A 27,078-nucleotide genomic window follows, 5' to 3' on the forward strand; every position below is an offset into this window, starting at 1 on the left:
GCTGCTTCCAGCCAAGTACCCCATCTTATCAATATTGGTTCTGGTGGAAGGCACAAGTCTGGATAGAGATCTTTTAGCATTTTAATGCGACTTGGTGCTTTTAAGAACACTTTATTAACCACTGTGATTCACAGCCCTACAGTCTGTGGTTCACAGTTCCTGTCAACCACCTCCCAATTATGAAAATATGCCCAAAATGAAAAATATGTACATATTTTGATTAAATATGTAGAAATATTTATTTATTTTAATCAAATATGTATAAATATGCGATAACATCCAAATATGTGGAAATATGTGAAATAAAAGTAGACTCAAACGGCTTAAAAAGTGTCAGTATGAATACTTCTAGTTGAAAAACGTCTGTAAATTGCCTAGAAAAAAATATGTAAATACATACGAATCCGTTCCCTAGTAATACATAAGTGATGAGATATTGAAGGTTAAATTTTGGAGGTTTGCAAATACGTTCAAATTTCAAACCTTTATATTTCCTTTCGTAATCATTTGATTTCGATGAATTCTATACCGAATTGTAGAGAATAGTTATGTTTATAATTGGTATAAATCGCTATGTTTTAGTGGTATTAAGGAATGAGATGTTGAAGGTTAAATTTTGGAGGTTTGCAAATACGTTCAAATTTCAAACCTTTATATTTCCTTTCGTAATCATTTGATTTCAATGAATTTTATACCAAACTGTAGAGAAAAGTTACCTTTATATCTGGTACAAATCGCAATGTTTTAGTGGTATTAAGGAATGAGATGTTGAAGATTAAATTTTGGGGATTTTCAAATATCTTCCAAATTCAAACCTTTATATCTCCTCACGTAATCATCAGATTTCAATGAATTCTATACCGAATTGTAGAAAAAAAAGCTATATAGCTGGTATGAAAAGCAATGTTTTAGTGAAAAGTTAGTACTATTTCTGCTAGAAACGTCAATATTCTCATGATAACAGGTAATGAGATATGGAAGTTTAAAATTTCGATTCTTTCAATGTATGCTTCATAATGTTTGAAATTTCAAAGCTCTATATCTCGGTTAGTATTGTTCAGATTTTAATGATTTTTATATCGAATCTTAAAGGCAAGAAACCTCTATACGTGGTATGAATTGCAATGTTTTACTGATAAGATCTATGGAGATATGAAAGGTTAAATTTTTCAGATTTTCCAATTACTTCAAATTTCAAAATCTCTTTTCCTATTAATCAGATTTCAATGATTTCTTTTGCGAAGTTTAGAGAAAAGATAGTTCTATCTCCGCCCAAAATGAAAATATTCTAGTGATGATAGGTACTGAAATATGGGAGGTTAAAATTTCGACTGTTTCAATGTAAGCTTCATAATGTTTGAAATTTCACAGCTCTATATCTCGGTTTGTATTGTTCAGATTTTAGTGATTTTTTTACCGAATCGTAAAGAAAAGATAGCTCTATACGTGGTATGTATTTAAATGTTTTACTGATAAAATCTATGAAAGGTTAAATTTTTCAGGTTTTCCAATTACTTCAAATTTCAAACGTTTATTTCTCTTTTCCTATTCATCAGATTTCAATGATTTCTTCTACGAAGTTTAGAGAAAAGTTAGCTCTATAGCTGGTTTAAATCGCTATGTTTTAGTGATAATAGTTAATGAGATAAAGAAGATTAAATTTTGGAGGTTTTGTAAATACGTTCAAATTTAAAACGTTTATATTTCCTTTCGTATTCATTAGATTTCAATGATATCTTTACCAAATTGTACAGAAAAGATAGCTCTATAGGTGGTATAAATAGCATTGTTTGAGTTATTATAGTTAATGAGATATAGAAGGTTAAATTTTGGAGGTTTGCAAATACGTTGAAATTTCAAACCTTTATATCTCCTTACATAATCATCAGATTTCAATGAAATCGTTATCGAATTATAAAGAAAAGATAACTATATAGTTGGTATAAATAGCATTGTTTTAGTGATTATAGTTAATGAGATAAAGAAGGTTAAATTTTGGAGGTTTGCAAATATGTTGAAATTTCAAACCTTTATATCTCCTTACATAATCATTAGATTTCAATGAAATCGTTATCGAATTATAAAGAAAAGATAACTATATAGTTGGTATAAATAGCATTGTTTTAGTGATTATAGTTAATGAGATAAAGAAGGTTAAATTTTGGAGGTTTGCAAATACGTTGAAATTTCAAACCTTTATATCTCCTTACATAATCATCAGATTTCAATGAAATCGTTATCGAATTATAAAGAAAAGATAACTATATAGTTGGTATAAATAGCATTGTTTTAGTGATTATAGTTAATGAGATAAAGAAGGTTAAATTTTGGAGGTTTGCAAATACGTTGAAATTTCAAACCTTTATATCTCCTTACATAATCATCAGATTTCAATGAAATCGTTATCGAATTATAAAGAAAAGATAACTATATAGTTGGTATAAATAGCATTGTTTTAGTGATTATAGTTAATGAGATAAAGAAGGTTAAATTTTGGAGGTTTGCAAATATGTTGAAATTTCAAACCTTTATATCTCCTTACATAATCATTAGATTTCGATAAATTCTTTACCAAATATTAGAGAAAAGATAGCATTATAGGTGGTATAAATCGCTATGTCTTAGTGATAATAGGTAATGAGATATAGAAGGTTAAATTTTGGAGGTTTTGTAAATACGATCAAATTTAAAACCTTTTTATCTCCTTTCATATTCATTAGATTTTAATGATTTCTTTACCAAATTGTACAGAAAAGATAATTCTATAGGTGGTATAAATCGCCATGTTTTAGTATCTCTTTAACAAAAACTTACAGTTTAAAATGTTAAGTATAAGGGTTGATTAAACGCCAAATTTGTGTACATTTTGGCGTTTAATCAACCCTTATACTTAACATTTTAAACTGTAAGTTTTTGTTAAGGAGATTTTTGTACCTTTTGGATAGATTTTCCTTTCTGTCTATTTTGTAAAGTTACATATCTGCTTTACAGATTTTTTTAAAATTTGGAATAAGCAATACTATCATTATAACCTGACAAGGTCTTAAGTCGGATCCGTATATCTCCTTTCGTAATCATTAGATTTCAATAAATTCTTTACCAAATTGTAGAGAAAAGATAACTCTGTAAGTGGTATAAATCGCTATGTTTTAGTGATAATAGGTAATGAGATATAGAAGGTTAAATTTTGGAAGTTTTGTAAATACGTTGAAATTTCAAACATTTATATCTCCTTACATAATCATCAGATTTCAATGAAATCGTTATCGAATTTTTGATAATGCCTGAAGTCTTTCCACCATTTTTGTTGAATTTAGTACTGCCATCTCACATTGCTGCTCACTCACGTCGCTCTAGATGCCACTGAGTGTGAATGCCCTATAAATAAATTCCTCAAAATGCGAAGTTAATTTTTAGTTGTGATTTAGGTTTGTCAGCTGATCTCGTCAGTGTATAGTTACCCACTGAACTATACAATAATATTAATTATCCAATGAATATTCAATAAATTCTCTGATTTGACACTTGGTTAGCCTTAGCTGTGCAGATTTCCTTTTCTTTTTTCTTTTTTTCCAATTTCTTAGTATTTCGTTCTACGTTATCAACATACACCGCGGCCTCAAAGACTTTCTGTCTATTTTTTCGTCATTCGAGGTTGCTAAGACTCATGCCGAAGCAATTCCAAAACCCTTTTTCAGCTTATGTGAAAAAAAAAAGTCAGGCTGGCTATAAAATATTTTTATTTTATTTTTTTTTTAAGGAAAAGAAGAAATTTTTATATATATATATATATATATTTTTTAGAAAACATACATGAAAATGAAATTAGAAATTATAAAGTTTTTCTTTGCAGTGAAAAATTTAACTTTAAATATACAATGAAAATGTCAAATATTCCTTTTCAGAGTTCTGTTTTTTTTTTTATTTTAACCTATGATTATTAAACTACAAATTATATTTCCTTACTATAATGCGGTTAACTTTCTTTTATCTTCTTGTACAAATACAATGATCTTGATCATGTTGCAATTTTAAAAACAAAAAAAGGACATATCACCATAAAATATGGATCCTACTCTTAAAAATCAAGAATTAAAATCAATAACTATACACACATATATTTAATGTATATATCCAATATATTTTGGATAGATATTTAAAAAAAAAAAAAATTATTTCCGGAAAACTTGTTACTACATCCGCTTTCTTGTTTTTAAACATTTTGTTTTTGTAAAAAATTGAATTAATTTAAAAAAAAAAAAAAAAAAATGAAAAAGTTTTATAAAATATCGTCCTTATTCATTTATGTAAAATTTATGTCAATACTATATATATAATATACATAGTTCTTTCACGATTGAAACAAAACACTGAACGCAATAATAACGCTGAGTCGTTCTACTCTAAAATTCGTAACTAAAAAGAAAAACAAGTACTTTTTAAATTTTCTTTAGTTTTTTAAATGACAATTTTAATTTTTTTTAAAAAATGTGTTATCCGATGATGTTAATAATAATCAAATAAAATATATATACTTTTTTTTCCCCCCCCCTAAATTAATATATCTCACAAACTAATCATATTTTACACCCATAGCTTCCAACGCATGTTTTGCACATTCTTTCTTAGCATCCTTCTTGTTGGTGCCTAAAAAACAAAACAAGATTAAAATGTCGCTAGAGTCCTTTCTAAAATAAATCTTGCTAGTATACACAGGAACTTTGAATACTGTTTCGGTCTGCTTGGTCCCCTGGTCATTCCGGGTAACAAACTCTTTGATGAAACAGCAAAGGAAGGAAGCTGCGTTGAGGAACAATGATTCCTCAGCCAATCATTATCCCTGTATCCTATTGACGTTGTAGAGAACAGAGGTGGGAGCAGTAAATTTTTTTAAGGAACATCGAAAACGGTGGAGATCCCCGAGCTGACTGCCGCCCACAGGCTAAGGAAATACTTGGCCTGTCAAAAAAAGGGATATAGTCGCGTTTTAGCAGTTCCAGGGATCCGTTGTTCGAGTGGACATGCGAATTTAGCGTACCGTCTATTCAAATGCGGCCAATATCGCCAAATTGTGCCGGCTGTGGTGAGTCCGATGAGATTGTGCGGCACTTTGTAGAAGTGTGTGCCCAGTTTATTCTAAAACTAGATTTCTCGCGCTTCGGGTGGTTAAATGTTTCCCTACCGGAGAACTGGTGGCATCTGGTAAACTTTACCCCAGAACCTTTTAGGTTTATTCCAGTGCACTGTAGCGATTGAGTCGCCATGCTCCCTAGTGTCCTGTGGCTACTTTATTAGCATCTGGCAAACTTTAGCCGGATTTGTTGTTTTAAAGCCCGAATATCTCTCATGAGATGAGAGGTGGGCGGGGAACAATGGGCATTTTGGATTGCCTGCGTTCCTTCCCCTTTCTGGTGGAGTCGCCCGTCTTAAACAATCTAATCTAATACACAGTTCGTAGATACCATTCAAAAGAGTTCTTAATTTTTAGCCATCACTATTTAATTCAGCCGTCATACCTCGAGCTGCATGTTATTCATTCGTAAGATTACTTTTCAATGGAGAGTGCAGATTTGCCTGTAGACTGAAAATGGGTTCTATAATTTTAATTTTATTCAAAAATGGTATTAGCGCACAATCGTTTTTATCGATTACCAATAAACAGGGGTACTAGGCCAGATCTCCGAGACCATACCCTCAAAATGAAAAGGAAAATGGGGAAGCCAACCCTTTTAACATCTTTTTTTGAGTAGCTGAAAATCTGGTTAGATTCGCATTTCTAGATAAAAGTCTCAAAGTTCTCTTTTTTTGAGCGCAGGTTTCCATTTACTTCAATTGTAAACTTGCTTTAAAATGCACATACCAACTCCAGTGAAAGTTTGTCCATCGACGACCACAGAGAATGTAAAAGTAAGATTTGGAGGCATTCCCTCCCTACTTTCAATATATTGACATCCTGGCCTTATTTGGTTTAATAACTGTACTGGATGTTTCTTACTAGCATCCTCAGGAAGCAGTTTCTTTGGATACGGCAATGGTACTCCTGCCTGGGATAAGCAATAAAAAAAAAAAATTAATACACGAAAAAAACAAAAAACGTATAATTTTTGTTGTTTTTTTAAAACCACCATTACCTTTTGAAAAACTGCTGGTAATCCTGAACTGGCTGGTAACTGAAATCCTTGAGACTGCCATTCAGAAAATAGTTTGTACAAAGCAAAACTGGCTAGCGATCCCCATGGTACATCATCTTCTTGGATCTGTCGCATTGGAGTGAATGGTTTCATCTGTCCTTCCTGGCTATCTTTGTTCGCGTCATTTCCAGGTTGATCGTTACCACTTTCCGATTGTGACATTTCTACATCTTCTTCTCCCCAGGTGTTGTTCTCAGTTTTCACTGGTTCCGTTGCTTTAATTAAAAAAAAAAATAAGACAGAAAGAAAAAAAGTCAAGACAATTTATATTTATCTAAAGATGAAGATGTCATTAATAGACAAGATACTTGATCTAACAAGAGTCTATGAAACACGGAGTTCATGCATAGAACAACCGCCCTTAGAGCGAGCTAATCTAATTATTAGATGATACACTTTTACTCATCTGTTTTCCTAATTCTAAAATACTTTCACTAGATCAAGAAGTTTTCTCATTTTTACGATTGTACTTTTTACTTTCGACTCAGGTTGTATTTGGCATTTTACAAATAAAGAAAATGAACACAAAGACAACTTTCAACCCCCCCCCCCCCCCAAATAATATATTCAAGTCCCACCATAGAATCAGTAACAAAATTCAAAGGTAGAATAAAGATTATTTTATTTTACTTTCTTTCAGTTTCCATAAATTCTATGCCTCTAAAGACCTTATTTGCTTAACTATTACGAATTACTGAATGAAAATGAATTTAAACAAGAGGGCAGTAAAAATAAAGTGAAAAAAAAAGGGGGCATAAGAAGGTTCCCGATTCACGGGCGATAGATATCCCTTTTATCTTTAAGTTTACTTCTAAGTAAATAAATAATTACGATGTGTGGCTATTAAATAACGAGACTATTGATGTAAAACATTTTAAATTTATACATATTTAGTTATTATCACCTTCAATATACACCCCACACCCCTATCACTACATCGCTCCATGCGAATTTACCATAGTTCGAAACAGTGCTGGAAGTCTTTTTCTTTAAGCTCCATGCATGACGCGTGCCGCTTTTTCTTTCATAGTTTCAACGGACTGCTGAAATCGTGTTCCTTTTAATGCAAATTTGACTTTGGGGGAACAGATAAAAGTCACATGGGGCCAGGTCAGGCGAATAGCCTAAAACTGGGATGTTGTACTTGGCTAGAAACGCCGTCTTGACAGACAATGCAGTGTGAGCCGGTGCGTTGTCAAAGATAGAGGAGAACCCATGACTTGTTCTTCCACAAATTGGGTCGTTTTTTCCTTACTCTTTCACGGAGTTGAGCAAGCACCTCACTGTAGTAATGTTGATTAATTATAATCGATATTTTCATCCGTTTTGGACGTGGAAGGGGGCGACCCGGGCGGTCATCATCTCCGACGTCTTCTCGGCCATCTTGGAAACTCTTGAACAACTCAAAAACTCGCGCACGTAATTATCATTCATTGCCATAAACTTCTTTTAATAAAAGATAAGTTTCAGTAGCGGTTTTGTCAAGTTTTGATGTGAAATTTCACGACAATTCGTTGCTCTACTACATATGTAGTATCATGTTTTCGGCAAAACTGAACTAATACCTCTTACACAAACGACGGTTCCGGTCAGACAGATTTCTCTACAAAAACACGTGAGACGCTGCGCATTCGAAAGAGAAGGCTTTACGCTGCACAGCTGTCGGTCGTTAAGGATTTGGCGCATGCAGAGTTCTTCTGTAGCAGCATCAGTCTCGTTATTTAATAGCCACACCTCTTATGTCTGGCAGACAGCTAGTAAGCCATTGCCAATTTATGCTTAAGTTAAAAATGTTCTTTTGTAAGAATTATTTGTATAAATAAAGTAATATTCTATTCTATATAATTATGAGTCTACTCATCATACCAAAGTTATTCTCTATTTTTAGATTTTACTTACAATTAATTTTTACATTATTTTGCTCAAGTTTTTCCAATAGTACAGCTTTCAAAGCATTTTCACTGCCAGCTTGTTTGGCGCAAATTTTTGACATTCCATGACCACGATATATTTTACTATCAATCTAAGAAAAAATAAAAATAAATTACTTTTAATAATGCATCCAAAAATAAATAAACTGGAGAAATAATTGAATGCAGTCACCTCAATTTCCACAGTGTAACCCATTTGATTAGCAGCATTGGCCTGTTCAGAAATGGTCATCTTCAATTCAGGATGAAGTTCATGTAGGACCATCATGGCATTCTTTGGTGCCAAAATATTCCTCAGTCTGGCATTCTGTCGCCTCTTCTTGATCTTTCTGGAGATTTTAATACCTAATGCTCCTGGAAAACGAGCAACTACTTTAACAAGTAGCAAGTTTATCTCATTATTATTATTGTTATTATTTTACTCAATTTTTCGCAAGTAAATAAATATTTACTCAATTCAGACAAAATAAATATTTATGAAAAATAAATAAACAATCGCGTATTCTTATATATCACTGTAAATATCGAATTTCATTTAGATCATCGATAATCAATCTTTCATCAATCTGACAAAGGAGGATTTACCGTCATGAATTCACCTTAACTTTTTCAATTCTGTTCTGTACTAAGTGGAACTATCATATTTTATGTTAAGTTTTTGAATCGTGTTTCGATTTGATGCATCGATTAATCTGAAATGCTTTTTACTGCCACACGAGCAACTCTATGCAAGTACAGGACACTATCCATTTTAAAACAAATCAGAATTTAATTATATGTGCGACTCAGCGAGCAATTTGAAAAAGAAAAACTATATTCAGTTTTGAAAATTGTTACAAAAATATAATTTTGAATCAGTATTTTTAATTAAAAATGCTGATAAAAAAAAAAAATGGCATAAATTTTTGTAATCATTGACCAAACTAAATCAACTTTTCCTAATTTAAAAATATTTAAAAAACTCCAAAAAGTCTACGTCACATTTAATTTTCCAGCGTTTGGAGGATATCTAAACATTTGGTTTAGTTCCAGGGTGAGCTGGAGCAGAAATATGAACTCCGGAAATGACTTCATGACGACCGATAGTCAAATAAATAATCAACTGGCTTTTCTTGTTAGCGAACATCATTCATTATTTGAAGTTACTTCTACGGATTTGATACTGAAAAACTTAATTCTGTCAACATTATAATTTAACTTCAAAACAATTCATATTTCTTATTTTATTTCCTGAACTGATTCACAAAATACCTAGCACACATAAAATTTAAATGTACATCTTTCAAGTTAAGTTCTCTGATCATAAGAATATTTTCACACATAGGAGAATTTATTTATTGACGCCATCATTAAGTACCACGGAAGATATTACTGACGCAGATCCTCCTCCCTAAGAATGGAAGTCTTAAAAGAAAAACCGAAAGAGGAAACAAAATTAATTCCAGAAAAATCCTCCTAATTTTCAAATACAGCTTATTTATTTTTTAAAGTTAACGAAATTTTTAAACAGACTAAGTTTCAATTTCAAAAAAAAATTATGTAAATAAATTTTACACACCCTTCTTCATCCAAGGTTTGTATTTCTTCCTTACTTCTCCGGGTGTTTCTTGTTCCATTTCTATGTCATCGGATGACGTATGTAACTGATTGTCAGCTTCTTGTTTAGTTGACTGGTTGCTGGGAAAAGCCGATTGTTGTGGCTCTTGTACGTTCTTCTCATCAAGCGGCTGTTGTTGCGTTGATGATGGAGAAACAGGTTGCTGCTGTTGTTGTGGTTGCTGTTGCGCGTCAGGCATTGGTTTCGGCGTTTGTTGGGAAGATGGCTGCGATTGCTGCTGTTGCGCCTGCGGCTGTTGTTGCTCCTGTGGCTGTTCTGGCGATTGATTTTGCACCTGCGGCGACTGACTTCGAACTGGAGGTTGTGGTTGCGCCTGAACTTGCTGCTGTTGGGCTTGCACCTGCTGTTGTGGCTGCTGTGACTGTGGCTGTGGTTGCTGCTGCTTCTGTTGTTGTTGTTGCTGCTGCTGCACCGGCTGTGGCGTTGCCGACTACAAACCCCACATCAGAATGCTAACGCATTTTCATATACGGTGAGATAACACCCGGCAACTGACCATGATTGCATTTCTAGCCCGTACGCATATTGGTAGAGCATCACACACACTTCGCTGATCATTTGAGCTCCCTTTTAATTTTTTTTTGTCAGAAATAGCACTTGTGCCATTTCCGCATTAGTTACTTCCCTTTTTAATAAGTTCTTCGTTATGTATCAACAAGGACTTTAGGTTTTATTTTTTTTGAAATGTTCTTAATAGCATTAAACCACGTCAAACAACTCGCTTGTTCATTTGAAAATAAATAAAAAAGGCAAATGATACAATCCAATTTTCCCAAACGTCCAACATTACTTACGGATACCCTTAAATGGCCATACATTTGATCACAACATTAGAATACCTTGAAATTCTAGGTCAAATAGATTTTTCCCAGGAAAACAGCTTCCCAAAGATGAGATTAATGTTTTTTTTACTTGTGATTCGCGGCTGTCCGAAAGTTGTAAGATGAGGAAAGCAAGAATTAACCAGAGATCAAGGGATGAACTGTTGTAGTACGTATATATTTATGTTCTACGTTCTAACACCGCAGTAATTTTAGGCGACAGGTAATGCTGTACTACTGTGCTTAATCAGTTGAACGCCGAACTTCAAAAATTGTACGGCAACTAACGAGCAAACAACAAGCCGCGCCTAAATTGACGAGAGAAAGCTTTGTGTGTCAGTAATATTGATGATGTTGATCTAGTAAGATCAAAGTGTATTACACATTGACTGCACAGTTCTGAACTGAAGATGTTTATTAGCGTTCAAGGATATAAGGAGAAATATACATCACTGATGGAGTTTGAGCTCTGTCTATACAGGGTGAACTAGTAAGTATTGTCCATAGGCCTACTGTGTATCTTTAGTACATCTAAAGTGGAGTTCAATGACGTATTGGCCAACTTCATATTTTCCACTGTTCTTGAGTGAAGTATTTGTTTTAAATATTTCCTAACATTTTCTCAAATATTTCAGAGAGATCAGAAGTAAAAGTTTATAAAGTGCAATTTGTAACCCTTGATTTCCTTATTTTTAGACAAAATTGACTACTGGTCCCATCTATAAGAGTTTTCAATGAATTAAACAACTTGATAAACTAACACTGTTGAGTGCTAGTGAGTCAAGTTTTCTTGCAAAAACAAACGTAATTTCACGAAAGAAGATAAAAAAGGAATCCTGGAAAATGTTGTATCGTTTGAAAGCCCTCATTAGACAAGGAAACTTTTATAAAAAAAAAAAAAAAAAAAAGTGACCAGCAACCTCCAGGGCTGATAATGATCACATAAGAGCCTAATGAGTTTTCTTAAAAAGTTTCGATTACTTTTATTTTTCCCAGTATCCAGGAGGAAGATTGAGGCTGTTTGGAGAAAAACTTATGCTTCGAAATGGTTCTCAATTTTTAGAAAATTTATCTGTTTTTTTCTAACCGTGTCATTAGAATTGGATTCGGACTAAAACTTTCTGATTAATAACATTTTTATTGCAAAAAAAAAGGAATGATTTTAGGGGAAAAAAATTGAAGTGACGTCACTTAAGAACAGAGGAAAATATGAAGTTGGCCAATACGTCATTGAACTCCACTTTAGATGTACTAAAGATACACAGTAGGCCTATGGACAATACTTACTGGTTCACCCTGTAGAGCTTGTATCCATTCAACTGATGTGATTGAATGAAAATGGGCCCAATATCCTCCTCAGGATCGTTTCCAAATTAATGGAGAATTCGTTTCAAGATTCTGAACTGAAGATGTTTTTTTTGGCGTTCAAGAATATAAGGAGAAATATACATCACTGATGGGGAGTTTGAGCTCTGCCTACAGAGTTCGTATCCATTCAAACTGATTTGATTGAATGAAAATGAATCCTCAGGATCGTTTCCAAATTTATGGAGAATTTGCTTCAAGATTCGGGGATAAAAAAAAAATAACGCCTAAAATAAAGAGATTACATTCTTAATTATTTTACTATTTTCAAAATGAACAAGTCTTACGTGTGAGAATGCGATTTAATTACTAAAGTATTAATATTTTTCGTGTTCATTCATCTGTTGATAATTTATTAATGCGATACCAAAAATTGCACCAAAAGTCCCACATTGAAACATTACGAATTTCATTAGGAAGGGGAAAGAAAGTAGTAACTAAAGAAAACAACATAAGTTTCTGACACCATTTCTTCATTCCAAACGCTTGCTATTCATTTGCCATTTCAATAGGTCAGAAGCGATTATATTAAGAATCATCATAATAAGTTGGTCACACTATAAAATTGTATAAGCCCAAATTTTCATGTTTCTATTAGAAATTAATCAAATAATTCTTCAATATTGTTTTTTCAAAACGAACTTATTTAAATGATAACTTGAGAATATACAATTTTATAAAAATTCATGTGTGTTAAAACCTTTACACGGTGAAAAAATCTATTTTCTCCTGGCCTATTGAAAATGGCCAAATAAACCCACATTGCTATATAAGAATATCAAATTTTTTTTTTTCAAAGGAGAAAAATGAATCATGAAATGATGTATTATATAAAAATATATTAAAAAAAAAAAAATCTAATTGAAGAATGGAAAAATAAATACGAAATAATGGGGACGGGGAGAATGCAGCCAGCCGGTGTGATTCTCTGCCGCACTTTGCTTAGCTCTGAGATGTGGTACACACAGAGAAACAAAACAAAGAAAAACAAAAATGTAGACAAAAAAAAGGTTTGCCCTTAAAAAAAGAAAATAATAATAAATAAATAAAAAGGTGTTAATCTCGGTGTAGCTGAACTGAAGAAATCGATGAATTAATAATAAATAATCGATAATAACAATAATAAAAATCGACAAAACTGCAGAAAGGGGACTTGGAACACCCAGAGCATGCTGGTGTTCGTTTTTGAAAGTTTGTTTTCGTAACTATGGTTGTAGACAAAAAAAAAAAAAAAAGCGCCGAATATTATTAATTTATTTTTTCTGCAACCATGTAGGGTCATTACTCAATTAAAATCAGCTGTGTAATGCCCAACTTCCCACACTAGTGGGGAAAAATTCCTATTAGTGTCACTTTCCGCACTAGTGAGTGGAAAAACTTGTATTGAACTTCCTTGATATAAGAAGTTTTGTTATTAACATAAATATTTTCTGTAAAACTTTAATAAGCTTATTTAACGTAACTAAATAATTAAAAAACGAATATTAAAAAAATAAAATAAAAATTGAAAGGAATATAGAAATAAAAATAATATTTTAATAAACAATTAGATATTTTTAATTATAACAGTTAAAAAGGTTAAAGTGTTACCTTATAGAAATTTAAAATGGATTCTAGTGATGCCTGTTTAGAAAACACTCCTCCATCAATAAAAGAAACAGCAGAAAATGTAATAAGTAATGTAAATAATTGTAAAATAACAATAAATGTTTATAATAAATAAATTACTTTTTGTAGACTGTAAAAATGAAATTTTTAATTTTATTAGTTAATAAATGGTTGCAGAAAAAATATAATATTTAACTCGAGTGTAAAGTATTTTCCTCACACTCGGTAATTTGCACTTGCACTCGCCTCGCTTCGCTCGCTCGTGCGTGCAAACCCTGCACTCGCGTGAGGAAAAGTACTACTTTCCACACTTGTTAAATAAAATAACTATTAATATCCACTTTTGTTCTTTTTTTTTTCGTTACCCTAGCAACGGAATAAAAACCAAAAACCATATACTGCGCTAGATTTCAGGGGTCCCACAACACTGCAGTTTAACTCTAATAAATGTAAAAAATAAAAATAAATAAATAAATAACTGCGGATAAAAAATTAAAATAAAAAAAAATTGCACCACCCAGTCTACCAAAGTAAAGTAATTGCCTATTTTTTTTTAAGGGAGGCTTTACGTCCAACTACCCATAAATTAGGTGTCTTGTACGTAGGCGATTAGCAAACATACTTTTACTATAAATTTCTCATATTAACCATTAAATAAAAATCCTAGGCCCTAAAGACCGGGGAAATCGAACCGAGTACCACAATACATATTAAGCACCACAGATCTCGCTTCTTCTAACCGCTCGGCTACGGTGGCGCCTACCCAGGAAAACCAGTAAAGTTGTTACATTAACAAAACAGCTTATTTATATAAACCAAAGTTGTAAATAATTTATGAAGAGGGGAGAAAATATGACAAAAAAAATTAAAGAACTTATGTAAATCGGCAGCATGAATCTTGTTTTATTGAGATTGAAAACCTTGACGAGAGATTGTTACAACTGAATAAAATATGGTTGTTTCATTTGATTAAGTTCTACTTTAAGTGCCACTATCCTTCTAAACTAAGTCCCTCTGAGCTCTTGAAAAATTCATATATATATATATAAAACTCATTTATCGAGTTTTGAAAAAATCGTTTAATGAAAAATTCGAAAACTAGCAAACATTCAAACCTGTTAATTCAGTTTAAATGGGTGACAAATTGACAACGGAAGCTATTTGAGACAATACCATCCGCAAGATCAATGCAGTCAAACTTCTTCTCACACTTACTGTTGGATCACTTTTATCAATAAAATATTCATCCAGACATCTTCATAGTAGTTTGCAGAAAAACCTCCCTTTTTTTTCTATTAGAACGATTATGATGAAGAGTTGAGTGGATAAATAAAATCCAGTCTTGCGTTTTATAAGATATTCAAAAAAATTAAGGAATTAAAATTTTCGTTTAAAATTAAATCAAAATGGAAATATGATTTACATAAATTTGTTGTGTTACTTATCGTCATAAAAAAATTGTTTACTCTCTTTCAAGAAAGAACAAAAAAAAATACAAGTATTTCTTGAAAACTAATTCCGAGCCCTAGCAAGGAAATAAAACATCTCGTATCAACCCAAAAGCTCCTCCTCCTATCGTACTACCAAAATATTAAGACTTCCTGGTTTGTTACAAAACAAGCGGTTAAAAAGGTTTTCAACTGACCTAAGGGTATACCCCCAGAATTGTTTGAACAGAACTGTAGGAAAACTGAGCCATTTCCCTGGAGCTCAAAATACCATTTTGACGTTAAAAAATCTGATCTGGTAAGTAAGGGGGGGTGAGTGAGGGGTAATCCTTGGAGCGAAAGAGAGAGAGAGAGAGACAACAAAAAATAAAGTAATTAAAAATCCCTTCAAAGAACCTTTACAAAAATACAATCATTCAGATTAACATCTACAAATATTCACGTAACAACCAAACTGAAATGCGATCTACCAATCATGACCGTAATCTGTCATTACATTGCCTTAGTTTCTCTCACTGTTCTTTCAAGATATTGCACAAGTTCTTCAATTAGCTGGAGATTTGGTTGGAACATTTTCTCTTCAATCCTTCTCCGAACAAAATTTCAAACCACTCCCGAAGGTTTGTTAAGAATATCAAAATATTACTGAAGTGTCTAAAAAATAGAAACATTTGATGCATTTAAATTAAATATATGACTCAAGCATGGACCAGCTTAAATATAATGTAGCTCAAAATTTTTTCTAATCTATCGAACTTTCTGGGCAGATGTACCCAGTGTAGAGAGAAATTAGCAACGTTAAACATTTAAAAGACTACACCCTCTTTCTTAAACACACCTAATAATAAAGAGTATACTAAAAAGTAAAGTAATCGCCCATTTTTTCAGGCGAGGCTTCAAAGTCCAACTACCAATTAGGTGCCGTGGACGGAGGTGACTAACAAACATACTTTACTATAAATTTCTCATATTAACCATTAAATAAAATCCAAGGCCTAAGACCGGGAATCGAACCCAGTACCACAATACACATTAGCTACGCAGGTCTCGCCACTAACCGCTCGGCTACCAAAGTGTATGACTATTTTGGTAAGTAAATAAATTTAAGTAAACGCCTAGTTTTCCCTGCTTTAAAGCCTTAAAGTCCAATCAAATTATTTTGATATCCGTAAAAATTCCTTTTCTTTCCTTTACCAAAAAAAATTAAAAAAAATTGGTAACAAAATAGACCACGCCATAAAGAAAACTGAATAAACGTTGTGAAGGAGAAAGCATAATTATTGGGATAAAACTATATGGAATGAGATAAAAGAAAATAAAGCAAAATTGTGAACAAATTTCCAAAATAAGGAGAAACATTCTTTAAAAGAAGACCAATCGAATAAGCCTACCTACCTGTACCATTCTCCTGCGTGTTCCTATGCCCCCTTTGTCATTAATAGATTCACTGGAATATTGTTGTTCTGGTTCTTTCTGTAAAACAAAACTTTCAACCTATACATTCTACAATAAAAAAATATGCTGTGGTAACTAGTGAGTATGAGGGAACTCAAATTAGGTAGGCACCATTCTGCCTCTGTTTCTAAAAACCTCCGCACACAACTTGCTGCCCCCGTAGGGTTCTTAGATTAAAGCAACTTGAATAGCTTTTTAACGTTTCAGATCATCGGACATTACAATCGTAATCACAGCATCAGCGTCATGCTACAATCTCAGATGCCTGCCTTCTTTTTTTACTTATATTCCAAGGGCTTTTCCCTGCCTGTAAGCCACAGGCAACCTCTGGAGGGAGGGGTCCGGTAGTGGTATGGCGGTGACATGGAACCCAAATAACTAACACTCTCTTAAGTTAATAACTAGACAGAAAACAAAATTAATTTAAAGAAAAAGAACATTAAACTCAAAATAACTAAAAATCGAAACTATAACCTAAATTTTAAAACTATTCGGAATGGAGGGCAATAAGGAATACGCGGAAGTGATCAGACCGACCGAATGCTCTTATAAAATCAACCAGAGCTAAGTTATATGATCGTTTCATTAGGTGAAATACACGGTTTTTAATACAATCACAACCTGTGTAAACACCATTCTTTTGTGCATAATCTGGAAGTGGTAGAAAGTAACTTAAGCGCACATCTGTGCTTAAATCTATAGCAAAGCTAGCAAAGAAATATTAGTGTATTTAAAAGTTATAGCTGATTAGAATGAATGCAAGAAAATGATTAGAGAAGGATTACGGTGATTTTAATTGAGGTTAAGCTATAAGGATGGCAGGAGTGTAGAGTACTGATCCATCCATTAGCTGTAGTTTATGTAAATAGTTGTATATAGTAGAGGGATGAATGTGTGAAGCGAATGTATTTATAAGTAAGAATGGAGAGTGAGTGATATTCTAGTGATAAACACCTAGACGATGCAAAAAAAAAAAAAAAAAAAAAAAAAAAAAAAAAAAAAAAAAAAAAAAAGCGCGAGAAAAAGAGGATATGTACTAAAATTGGTTAAGAAAATTAATTTACAGATTTAAAAAAATCTTAGATGAAAGCGAGATAAATTGTGCATTTATGTTAATTGGAAATTTAGGTTTTAGTAATGGTATAGAAATCCCCTGGGAGCTGAAACATCTAATTTTTAAAAAAAAAAAAACGTTAAAATCTCGGATTTGTTTGCACAATGTTGACGTCAGTCAATGAAATTACTATGGTGGGAAGCTGGAATCCAATCCACTTGAACAGCCACCTTGCTGGTGCCCCTATGGTGTAATGTTCAGTGTTCAGGATTTCAAGGATACCCCCACGAACGCTAAGAACCTTCAAGAAGTCGTTCATCCAGTTCCCCATCAAAAGAAAGCATAAGAAAATTGAAAATAATACAACGGGAGGGCGATGTTGAAAGGAGCATCACAGTTCTCATACGCAACCCATTACCATTACGCTAACAACACTTTCAAAATTTCTATGCATCAAGTAAAGTAGTAAAAATGTATTAAATTTAAAAAAAAACTATTAATAATCAAAAATTTTAACCTACTACAACAATATTATAAAATATAATCAAATTATTAATATTTTGTTTTATTCTTATTTTACTAAAAAAATTTGTTTTTCACCTCTAAAAAACTCTCAAAATATCTCCAAACAAAACGAAATTTGAAACAAAGGAAAAAATTTTTTCGTTGAATAACAATATTCCAGTGAATTTATTATTCCAACCCTTAGAAACAATAAATTTCAAGTATTACGTAACCAATTAAGAATAATTTTAAGATCATGAGGCTTATTTCCTCAAGTATAAATTTATTACATTAATTTTATAGATTACACATGCTCAATAGTCCATAACTCACAGATAATAATGATAATGATAATAATAATAGTAATAGTAATAATATCTTCCTAGGAGCTTCTTACAGCTCACTGTCCGGTGATGGACAGTATTATCTGTAACGAGAGAACACTGTCCGGAGGCCGGCAGTGCACTCAAAAAAGCTCCGGGCGCCAATAACCTTAGATGTTGACGCGCCTTAAATCATTAAAAAAAAATATATATATATTTAATAATAGTAGTAATAATAATAATCACCATCATAATTACAACTTTAAATAAATTATCTTCATTGTCATCCACAATCATGTTCTTCACAGACGTGACATTTTGGAATTTCGCCCTATCTTCAGTCTATAATTTTATAACCATTTCATTTGTTTATAACAAAAACTTCAGATTTCTTCCTAAACTTACGAGAGTAACGTTACTAGATCATACCAACTAAATATTATTTTTAAATTCTAGTACAATTCATTACTGAGAATTGCATTCTACAAAGTTACTCTATTCTTACCATTTTTAACGTTTAATGATTCTAGCATCTAACGTGTGAAAATAATTTACAATTTTTTTTTATGAAAATGTACTCACAATTTTAACCTTTAAAGAAATTCAATAGATTGAGGGGGAAAAAAACAGTGCTAAAGAATTTCGTTTACATCTATTATCTTATATTTAACAAAATCTGTAAAACTTTTCCACACAGATTTGTTCTAGAACATTAAACGCTGAAAAGGATTGAATTCAAGGACATATTCCAGAGAATGCAATTCTTAATAATAAATTATAGAACCACAATTGTAAAAATAATATGGCGGATTTATTAATAAATTATTTAAAGTAATGTACTTCTATAAAAAATATGTTTCTACCAAATACTATTTATTTTATAAGATATTACTGAAATAGGCAAAAACTTATTTAATAGATTGAAGATGGACTAAAACTGGTATTCACGTAAAGAAAGGACAGATTGTGATGTTGGAAATATTGGTATAAAGTGAAGTTTTCTTTTGATTAACCCTGTGTTATAGTTTAAATTAAATATCATCTTCTAATGATTTACTGACATTGGTAAGAAAAGAGAAAAGAATGTACATTGCGTACCAATTTATAATACAACTTCACAAATAATATAAAAATATATGAAACACTAAATTATATGTAAAATAATCATTTCGTTGAATTGTATTAACTAATTAAAGTTAAAACAATAATACCAAATATATTACTCACGTCTAGTAAGCTTTTAGTCGGTGTTCCTGCATATCCAGTCTGAGTTGAATATGCCGGGGAATAATTATTCTGATGTGAAATTCTACTCTGGCTAGTGTAACTTGGTCTATTGAACCTGCCTGCAATGAAATTGATGTTTGTTTTTTTTTCAGTGGAAAAAATTAAATGTGCAAGGAAAATTCGTGAAATAGAACAGTGAATGTTTATCCAACGTTGGTTTCAAAAATTCAAAAGAAGGAAGCAAACCTTCAAGTAAAAGAAGTTGTGGATACTTTTAATCGAAGATAAGAAAAGTCTGTCCAAGCAATAGTATCGGTCAACTATAATTTACATTGGGATTTCTGCAAACGATAAAGAAAAAAAAAAGTGTAAAGGGGTTACTCTAAAGTTGATTCCAAAATGACATCATTGTTTTGAATCCTGCAGAAATCGGGTTTGATACATGTTTCGTCAAGGGACTTGTTTGTTACTACCGGTGGAAATGTGTATCTACTAGCGTTTATCCAGATAACAGTGGTCGGTTATTGGAAGACTAAATCGGTTCCAACTGATAAATAAAACATCTTTGAAAAGATTTTTTTTTTAAACTATTACGAATCTCTTCAAAGCGATTAATACGTTAACTACCACCTTCACTGTAAATAGCTCCAACATAGGCTTTGCAGCTTAGGGAAATTTACGATCCCTTTATTACATTGAAATTGAACCCAGAAGAAAATTTAGGAGCTAAATACACAATGAACACACATGACTCCCATTTAGCACTGTCATACTTGTTTCTTCCCAAGATTGCCTTATTACTTTCGGAGTCTGTGATTTGTAACGTACGTTATTAATTAAATAACTTATACATATGAAATGATCCCATGTTCAAGTTAGAACATAAAACAAGAAAGTGTAAGAAAATGAAGAATTGCTTTCAATCAATTCTTGACATCTTTTTTTTCTGTATTAGTAGAGTTATCAAAATTTTGAGAAATACAAAAGCAAATTGTTTGGTTTAAACTTCAAGTGTAGAATACCAACAGTTTGTCGAAAGATGGGTAACCACAAAATTATCCAAATTATTTTTAGCAGATAAACTTGCAAACTTAAAAATAAAATTTGTACAAAGAGTCATATAATAAATGGTACCATAAAAGAAACAGTGCAAAAAAAACAGCAAAAATAAAACACTAATTCCCTTAAGAAAAATGAGAACATTATTTAAGCATTTGAGTCATTCAAGAGGAGACGCTTTTTATGATAGGCAAGGTTTTTATTGGAATACAGTGTTTAATCCAAAAACGATGAACAATACTCTACACTGTTGTTTAATGTTTAAACAAATTTATCTCAGAAATTACGATAAATAAAAAATTCTAATTAACGAAAGAACACCGCACAAAATTATAACTTTATTTTCCTATAAAAACTGTTCTTGTAGTACAAATGAATGTACCGGTTTGAAGAAAATCAAACTTATAACTTGATTTAAGAAATAAATTATATTACCTCTTCCTCTTAGTCCGTGGTGAGACATTTTCAATTGTAGCTGTTTCAACAAACTATGTAGTGTTCCTCCCTTTAGTAAAGTTCCCGTTGTTAAAATAGCTATATGTTCGATCAGAGACGCCAAATGCACTTGACAAAATGGCTGCTGCTAATACTCACTTCTCAGTAGTTACTTAATACTATGTCAGAAAATCAATAAAAAATAAATATTTCTTTTTAATTTAATGAAATAACAATAATGAAGAACATATATAAAAAATTCATACTTATTTATTTTATTTTCATTTTTTCATAATTTTTATTTAATTTGAATGTATTATTTCTGATAATAATGATGGAGATATGTATATTTGAGAACTAGCAGCGGGGTTATGTGACCGATCGCCCTGCCCTGAGTAAAAAGGTGCTCAGACACAGAAATGTTGATGTTGTGGTTCTGATTGTATAAAACGTTATTGGAATTAGTGTTCTGAAATTATAATGGTTTTATTAATTACTCGTACACTTTTACTTTATCCTGGTAATAATATTAGATTATATATATCCCTACCTCTTCGTTATAGTGGAATTATTTACTTTACCTAACCCTATTATTGCCGGATATCTTATTATTTCTGAATTTACACAATGTGTTTCTGTTATACACACTTCTGAAGCCTGTTTTTTTTAACCACATAATGTTAATAATTTTTTAAGAACCGTTATTAAGTTGAGAAAAAACAATATCCTTTCAAAAATTGTAGTAGTTCATTTGTTTCAGTGGCAAAGCATGGATTAAAGCGTTTTCAGTGCCTAGACGCTGTCAACAAAGTTGTAAGTAAATTGTTTGGTGTTGTTAGTAAGGCTTCACCTATCCTGAATGCTAACGCTATTTTTATTTCTTTCAAGCACTCAGTGTTTAGGCCTAGTTCATATTTACCTACATTAGGTGTAAATGTCAGAAATTATGCGGCACCTGCTGAAAAAAAGGTTTTCCAAAGAAATAAACCACATTGTAATGTTGGAACAATTGGACACGTTGATCATGGAAAAACTACACTTACTGCAGCCATTACAAAAGGTTCAGATTGTTTTTTTGTATTATTGTGCTTGAAGCAAGAAGTATAATTTACATTAGTTTTGTAATGAATGAATCCTTTTGCTGCTTTTAGTGCTTGCTGATAAGCGACTTGCAAAGGCCAAAGGGTACGCTGAAATAGATAACGCGCCCGAAGAAAAAGCTAGAGGAATTACTATAAACGTCGCACATATAGAATACCAAACTGAACAGAGGCATTATGGACATACAGATTGTCCCGGACATGCAGATTATATTAAGGTAAATATAGAAACCAATTTTAGAGAATTGTTTTAGTCGCTTGAAGAAGTTCAAGCCGATTTTATTTTATTTTGATATGACAAATGTGGCTCTCTTGGTAATAATGAAATGTGAATTCGGATGATTGTAGACAATTTCATTTATCCAAACTTTCAACATTTTATTTTTATTTACAGAATATGATAACCGGTGCAGCTCAAATGGACGGTGCAATTTTAGTAGTTGCTGCTACAGATGGTTCAATGCCACAAACTAGAGAACATTTACTGCTAGCAAAACAGATAGGAGTAAACCACATTGTAGTTTTTATAAACAAGGTAGTTGAATTTACACAAATGTCATACGCTGTAGGTGGCGATATGGATAATTATTCTTTAATGCTTAGTATCGTCATATAATAGGTTGATGCAGCCGATAGTGAAATGGTTGATTTGGTTGAGATGGAGATAAGAGAATTGATGTCTGAAATGGGATTTGAAGGTGACAGTTTACCAGTTGTAAAAGGATCTGCTCTGTGTGCTCTTGAAGGGAAACAACCAGAAATAGGTCAGGCTATACGGTTTTTTATGTCAAAAATATGTTTTTGAAAATCAAATTTAAAAACAGCATGCTTGCTTTTGAATCCAAGACCTCCGATTTGCTAGACCACCGCGCTACAAACTGAGCTAATCCCTTCACTAAAAAAGTAAATATAAAGTAAAGAGACTTCAAAAAAAAGTTCCGGGCACCAATAATTTCAGAGTTAACGCTGTTTAAATTAAAAACAAACAAAAATACTTTGCCCTAGTGACCACAGAAGTCGCTACGTCTAAAAATAAAAAAATCCTTGTTATTTAAGGAAGCCGCACAATAGATCTTTTCGTTGCTGATTTAGGTATTTTTACTCCTACCTTCCAGAATTGGTTGGTTACAGAGAAATAACATTTTGCAGTTTGCGTCTTATAGCGACTGCTCTTTTATTTTAAAGATTTTTTTTTATTATTTTTTCGTAGGTTCTCAAGCTGTACTTCAGTTGTTGGACGAAGTTGACAAATACATACCTACCCCTGTCAGAGAGTTGGATAAACCATTCCTTCTTCCCGTAGAGAATGTCTATTCCATTCCAGGTAGATTTTTATTTTAATAAGTTTAAAATATTTTAATAATCCCCTTTCTTTCCCTATTACCTAGCAGTTATTTATTACTTCCAGGAAGAGGAACCGTAGTTACCGGTCGTCTTGAAAGAGGAGTTGTAAAAAAAGGAAACGAAGTAGAATTTGTAGGATTTTCTAAATCATTAAAAACTACAGTTACAGGTAAAAATTTAATTTTTCTATATTTTTTTTTGTGAATGTATTCTATGTGACGAATAAAGTGTCTTAACTGTATATTGTATATTTGTTTAGGTATAGAAATGTTTCATCAGATACTGGAAGAAGCTCAGGCCGGTGATCAACTGGGTGCTTTAATCAGGGGTGTGAAAAGGGACGATATTCGTAGAGGTATGGTTATGTGTAAACCGGGATCAGTCAAAGCAGAGGATCATGTTGAGACCCAGGTAGAGAATTTAACCTTCTCTTCTAGTTTGTGGTACAGTACCGTGAGGGACTGGATTAATAATAATATATTTTGACTTTTTGTTTTGCATGTTTTAACTGTGGGTGGTGAATTTTTTTTTGGAATTATTCACTCATTTTAATTGAGTTTATGTGTTTAAAGTTGTATCTTCTTAAGAAAGAAGAAGGAGGAAGAACTAAGCCGTTTGTGCCATTCATGCAAGTACAAATGTTCAGTCGAACGTGGGATTGTGCTGTTCAAGTTAATATACCTGGCAAGGAAATGGTCATGCCTGGGGAAGATGCTAAGTAAGTGTAATCATTTTAATATCAAATATAAATAATCCAGTGTAACCTACTAGATCTATTTGCTCCTTAAAGTGCGAGATTTCGTGCGTAACATGCAGGCATCTGACAAAAAGTTGAATATTAATGCAGCAACCCATTATAGATTCATTTCTGTGATTTTTCCCTGTGTAAATCAATGCGCACATCTAATTTTTCCAATTGATTTTCCTTTTCTAGGGTAATACTGAAATTGATCCGGCCAATGGTATTGGAGAAAGGCCAGAGATTTACTTTGAGAGCTGGGGCTTTGACTGTAGGTACAGGTGTAGTAACAAACACTCTGCCTGCTCTTTCAGAAAAAGAAAGACTACTGTTGACTGAAGGAAAGAAAGCCAGGGAAAAAGCTCTAGCTGCTGAAGTGGCCGCCAAATAAACTTCTTAGAATGAAAATGTTGTGCATTTGACTATTTTTTTTTTTTTAAACGTATTTCTTTCATCCGTAAATTGGGTAGAAATCTTATTATTTTTTATCAATTATTTGTTAAATTTGTTTTTCTGACTTTTTAATAATTTTTGATTTCCTGTAGTGTATTAAATAGGTTGAAAATAAAAGAAAAAGAAGAAATTATTAAATAAAAATATCTGGTCATTTATTTTCTTTATGTAAATAAAATTTGATATCATTTTTTTTCATTTATCATTTTGATATCATCGCTTACCTTCCTGAATCCTTCATTCCATTTAGGAAAGTCCTACTTCTGAAATGAAGTAAAATTCTTACTTGTCATCAAAAAGAACAAATAGGTATGTTCTTCAATATTATAATGTCTAAATTCCACTTCTTTAAATTACTTAATTTCTTCAGGCTTTTGCTAATCTGAATCTTATAATTCTCCTTAAACGAATTCTAACTTCAGAATAAAGTTGAATCATCAGAAGTTCTAGCCAAATTATTTTTTGGTGTGGGCCAGACTTTGATTAAAATTAATTTATTATTTTTTACATTCATCTTTTAACAGGAGTTGAGATTAAACTATTTGTATAGAATTGAACATTTTTTTTTTTTTGTAAAGCTTCGTCTGTTAAAAAAATTATCGATTCATTTTTGATATGGGAGTAAAGAAACCAATTACTTTACCTTAAAAATAGACGTTAATTAGTTAATTAAAAAATATTTTAATGCAGAGGAAACTAAGAAAAGTTTTGAGATCATCAAAACAAATGTAACATAATGGACAAGGAGAATGCAACTTAAAGCTAAACTTAAAGACTTCGTAGATCTTGAGGCATGTGTATTCTGTAACGTCACTTCTTACCTATATTGGTAGTCTTCTTTAAAAACAGATACTAAACCTAAGGTAGAGAGATATTTGCTTATAAGTTAAGTACGGAATTACAGGTTAATTCTTCACATCTTGGCAAATCATCAGGATGATGATGGCAATTGCTTCAACAAGTTGAGAAAGTTGTACTCGTAATTCCTACTATTTCTGGATCTATGGGCTGATTATAAATCGTGACGAGCTAATTTAACTAAGTTAATTTACAAATCTTGACAAAAGATATCTTTGAAAATATCTGTAGTCGTTAAGTATGAGTAGACATAACTTAGAACGACAAATTGTCATTATAGTACGACGTCGGACATAAAAAGTCACAATAAAATATCAGCACAGTCTCACTTTGCAACCACTTACTTAGTTTTCTGAAAGAATTAATTACTACTTGAAATTCACATAGGATGACAGTACTTTTTTAAACACATTTCCCTGTACCAGTCAACTAAATCTTTTTTGGAACATTGACATTTCCAGCTATGCCCCTTCACTGGATTTTGAGCATCTTTACACGCAGGTTTTGCTCCCCCCCCCCCCCCCCCAATGAATCCTATCAAATTCAGAAAATGGATTTTTTGCAGAAAAAAAGCTAGTAGGCTGCAATTCAAGTATCAGGAAGATTAACTTCTTCAAATACGAAAACTACCACTGATATGACCTCAAAAATTACATAAATGGCTTGACTAGAAGAGTGAATCTCGTACGATTTTATTAAAAGTAAATTAAGTCATCTTATATTTGAAATTTATCATGAAAACTGTTCATAAGTAAGGGATCTGGGATAACAACTAACCCACTAGTGTACTTTTATTAAAGTAAAGCTATGTTGAGAAGACATCTCGCTTAAACTAAATAAAATTTGAGTAAAATGCAATGATTCCAATATGTTTTCACACTAATTTCTTTTCCATAACTTATGTCATGAAAATTAGGATTCGTAAACAATTTCCTAAATTTCAAAATCGCACTGGTTTCACAGGAAATGAATACAAAAAAGGAGCATGCTCATTCTGGCGTGTAACGTGATAAGTTGCTACTTAGTAACAGGCGGGAAACACGTGTTTGTATTATGCACATTATTTAGCTTCTAGGCGGGAACCTTCATTATCATCCTTGTCTTTTACCCATCGTTGTGTTGTGTACTGTAACTTGTACGGCCAGTGTGTTTTTTACCCTATAATTCTGGCCCGTTTTTTAATTTTTGTCTTAAACAAAGAGTGTGATGTCCCCTCTAGGTGACTAAGACATTTATTGAAAATATAGAAATACAACTTTCTATGATTTTTCCAATATTGAGTTATGCACTTCATAAGCAGAAAAGATATTTGTAGTAAAACCAAAGTTTTTGAGTAAATTGTGACTTGATTATAAGAATCAAATAACTAAATCGTTTAGATTACGCTCACCCAAAGTATATATAGCATTTCATTTATAAGAATTCATTCAACCATTGCTGTCAGCACTCTGGCTTACACTGCAAGACTAAGATACTCTGAGAAGAAACTGAGTACTCAGTTTGCCTCACTTAGCTACTAAGACAAAAAAAAAGAAAAGAAGAAAA

At 32.1% G+C, this 27,078-nt stretch overlaps 2 protein-coding genes across 5 annotated transcripts; one reads left to right on the forward strand and one right to left on the reverse strand.

Moving 5' to 3' along the window:
- Positions 1 to 4,253: 4,253 nt before the first annotated feature.
- LOC141447769 (uncharacterized) lies at positions 4,254 to 21,175 on the reverse strand. Of its 4 annotated transcripts, none has more exons than XM_074115582.1 (9): positions 21,040 to 21,175; positions 19,546 to 19,664; positions 16,378 to 16,455; positions 9,681 to 10,170; positions 8,295 to 8,476; positions 8,091 to 8,214; positions 6,132 to 6,406; positions 5,861 to 6,044; positions 4,254 to 4,647 (listed from the first exon to the last, which is right to left on the reverse strand). In XM_074115582.1, exons 1-9 carry the CDS (start codon positions 21,065 to 21,067, stop codon positions 4,574 to 4,576), a joined length of 1,554 nt encoding a protein of 517 aa, XP_073971683.1. In that variant the 5' UTR covers positions 21,068 to 21,175; the 3' UTR covers positions 4,254 to 4,573. The 4 variants fall into 4 exon arrangements, with proteins under 4 accessions (XP_073971683.1, XP_073971682.1, XP_073971684.1 ...); XM_074115581.1 differs by having other exon boundaries at positions 8,295 to 8,491; XM_074115583.1 differs by lacking the exon at positions 16,378 to 16,455 and having other exon boundaries at positions 8,295 to 8,491.
- Positions 21,176 to 21,394: 219 nt separating this feature from the next.
- LOC141447772 (elongation factor Tu-like) lies at positions 21,395 to 24,873 on the forward strand. The gene is made up of 11 exons (XM_074115593.1): positions 21,395 to 21,559; positions 21,800 to 21,852; positions 21,928 to 22,099; positions 22,191 to 22,357; positions 22,534 to 22,674; positions 22,759 to 22,903; positions 23,350 to 23,463; positions 23,548 to 23,652; positions 23,743 to 23,894; positions 24,056 to 24,201; positions 24,418 to 24,873. The coding sequence occupies exons 1-11, from the start codon at positions 21,520 to 21,522 to the stop codon at positions 24,611 to 24,613; spliced, it is 1,431 nt and encodes a 476-aa protein (XP_073971694.1). The 5' UTR covers positions 21,395 to 21,519; the 3' UTR covers positions 24,614 to 24,873.
- The last annotated feature ends 2,205 nt before the right edge of the window (positions 24,874 to 27,078 follow it).

This window comes from Rhodnius prolixus, unplaced genomic scaffold, assembly GCF_049639745.1.
Source record: "Rhodnius prolixus isolate KJV_2025 unplaced genomic scaffold, Rpr scaffold_13, whole genome shotgun sequence".
Classification (NCBI taxonomy): Eukaryota; Metazoa; Arthropoda; class Insecta; order Hemiptera; family Reduviidae; genus Rhodnius; species Rhodnius prolixus.

Coding starts and splice junctions, on each gene's coding strand:
- LOC141447769 (XM_074115581.1), bottom strand. CDS start 21,067: ATGTCTCACCACGGACTAAGAGGAAGAG. Junction 19,665..21,039: donor CCACGGACTAAGAGGAAGAG/GTAATATAATTT, acceptor ATTTCATTGCAG/GCAGGTTCAATAGACCAAGT. Junction 6,407..8,090: donor AAATAATGTAAAAATTAATT/GTAAGTAAAATC, acceptor TTTTAATTAAAG/CAACGGAACCAGTGAAAACT.
- LOC141447772 (XM_074115593.1), top strand. CDS start 21,520: ATGGTTTTATTAATTACTCGTACACTTTTACTTTATCCTG. Junction 22,100..22,190: donor TACTGCAGCCATTACAAAAG/GTTCAGATTGTT, acceptor TGCTGCTTTTAG/TGCTTGCTGATAAGCGACTT. Junction 22,675..22,758: donor TTGTAGTTTTTATAAACAAG/GTAGTTGAATTT, acceptor GTCATATAATAG/GTTGATGCAGCCGATAGTGA.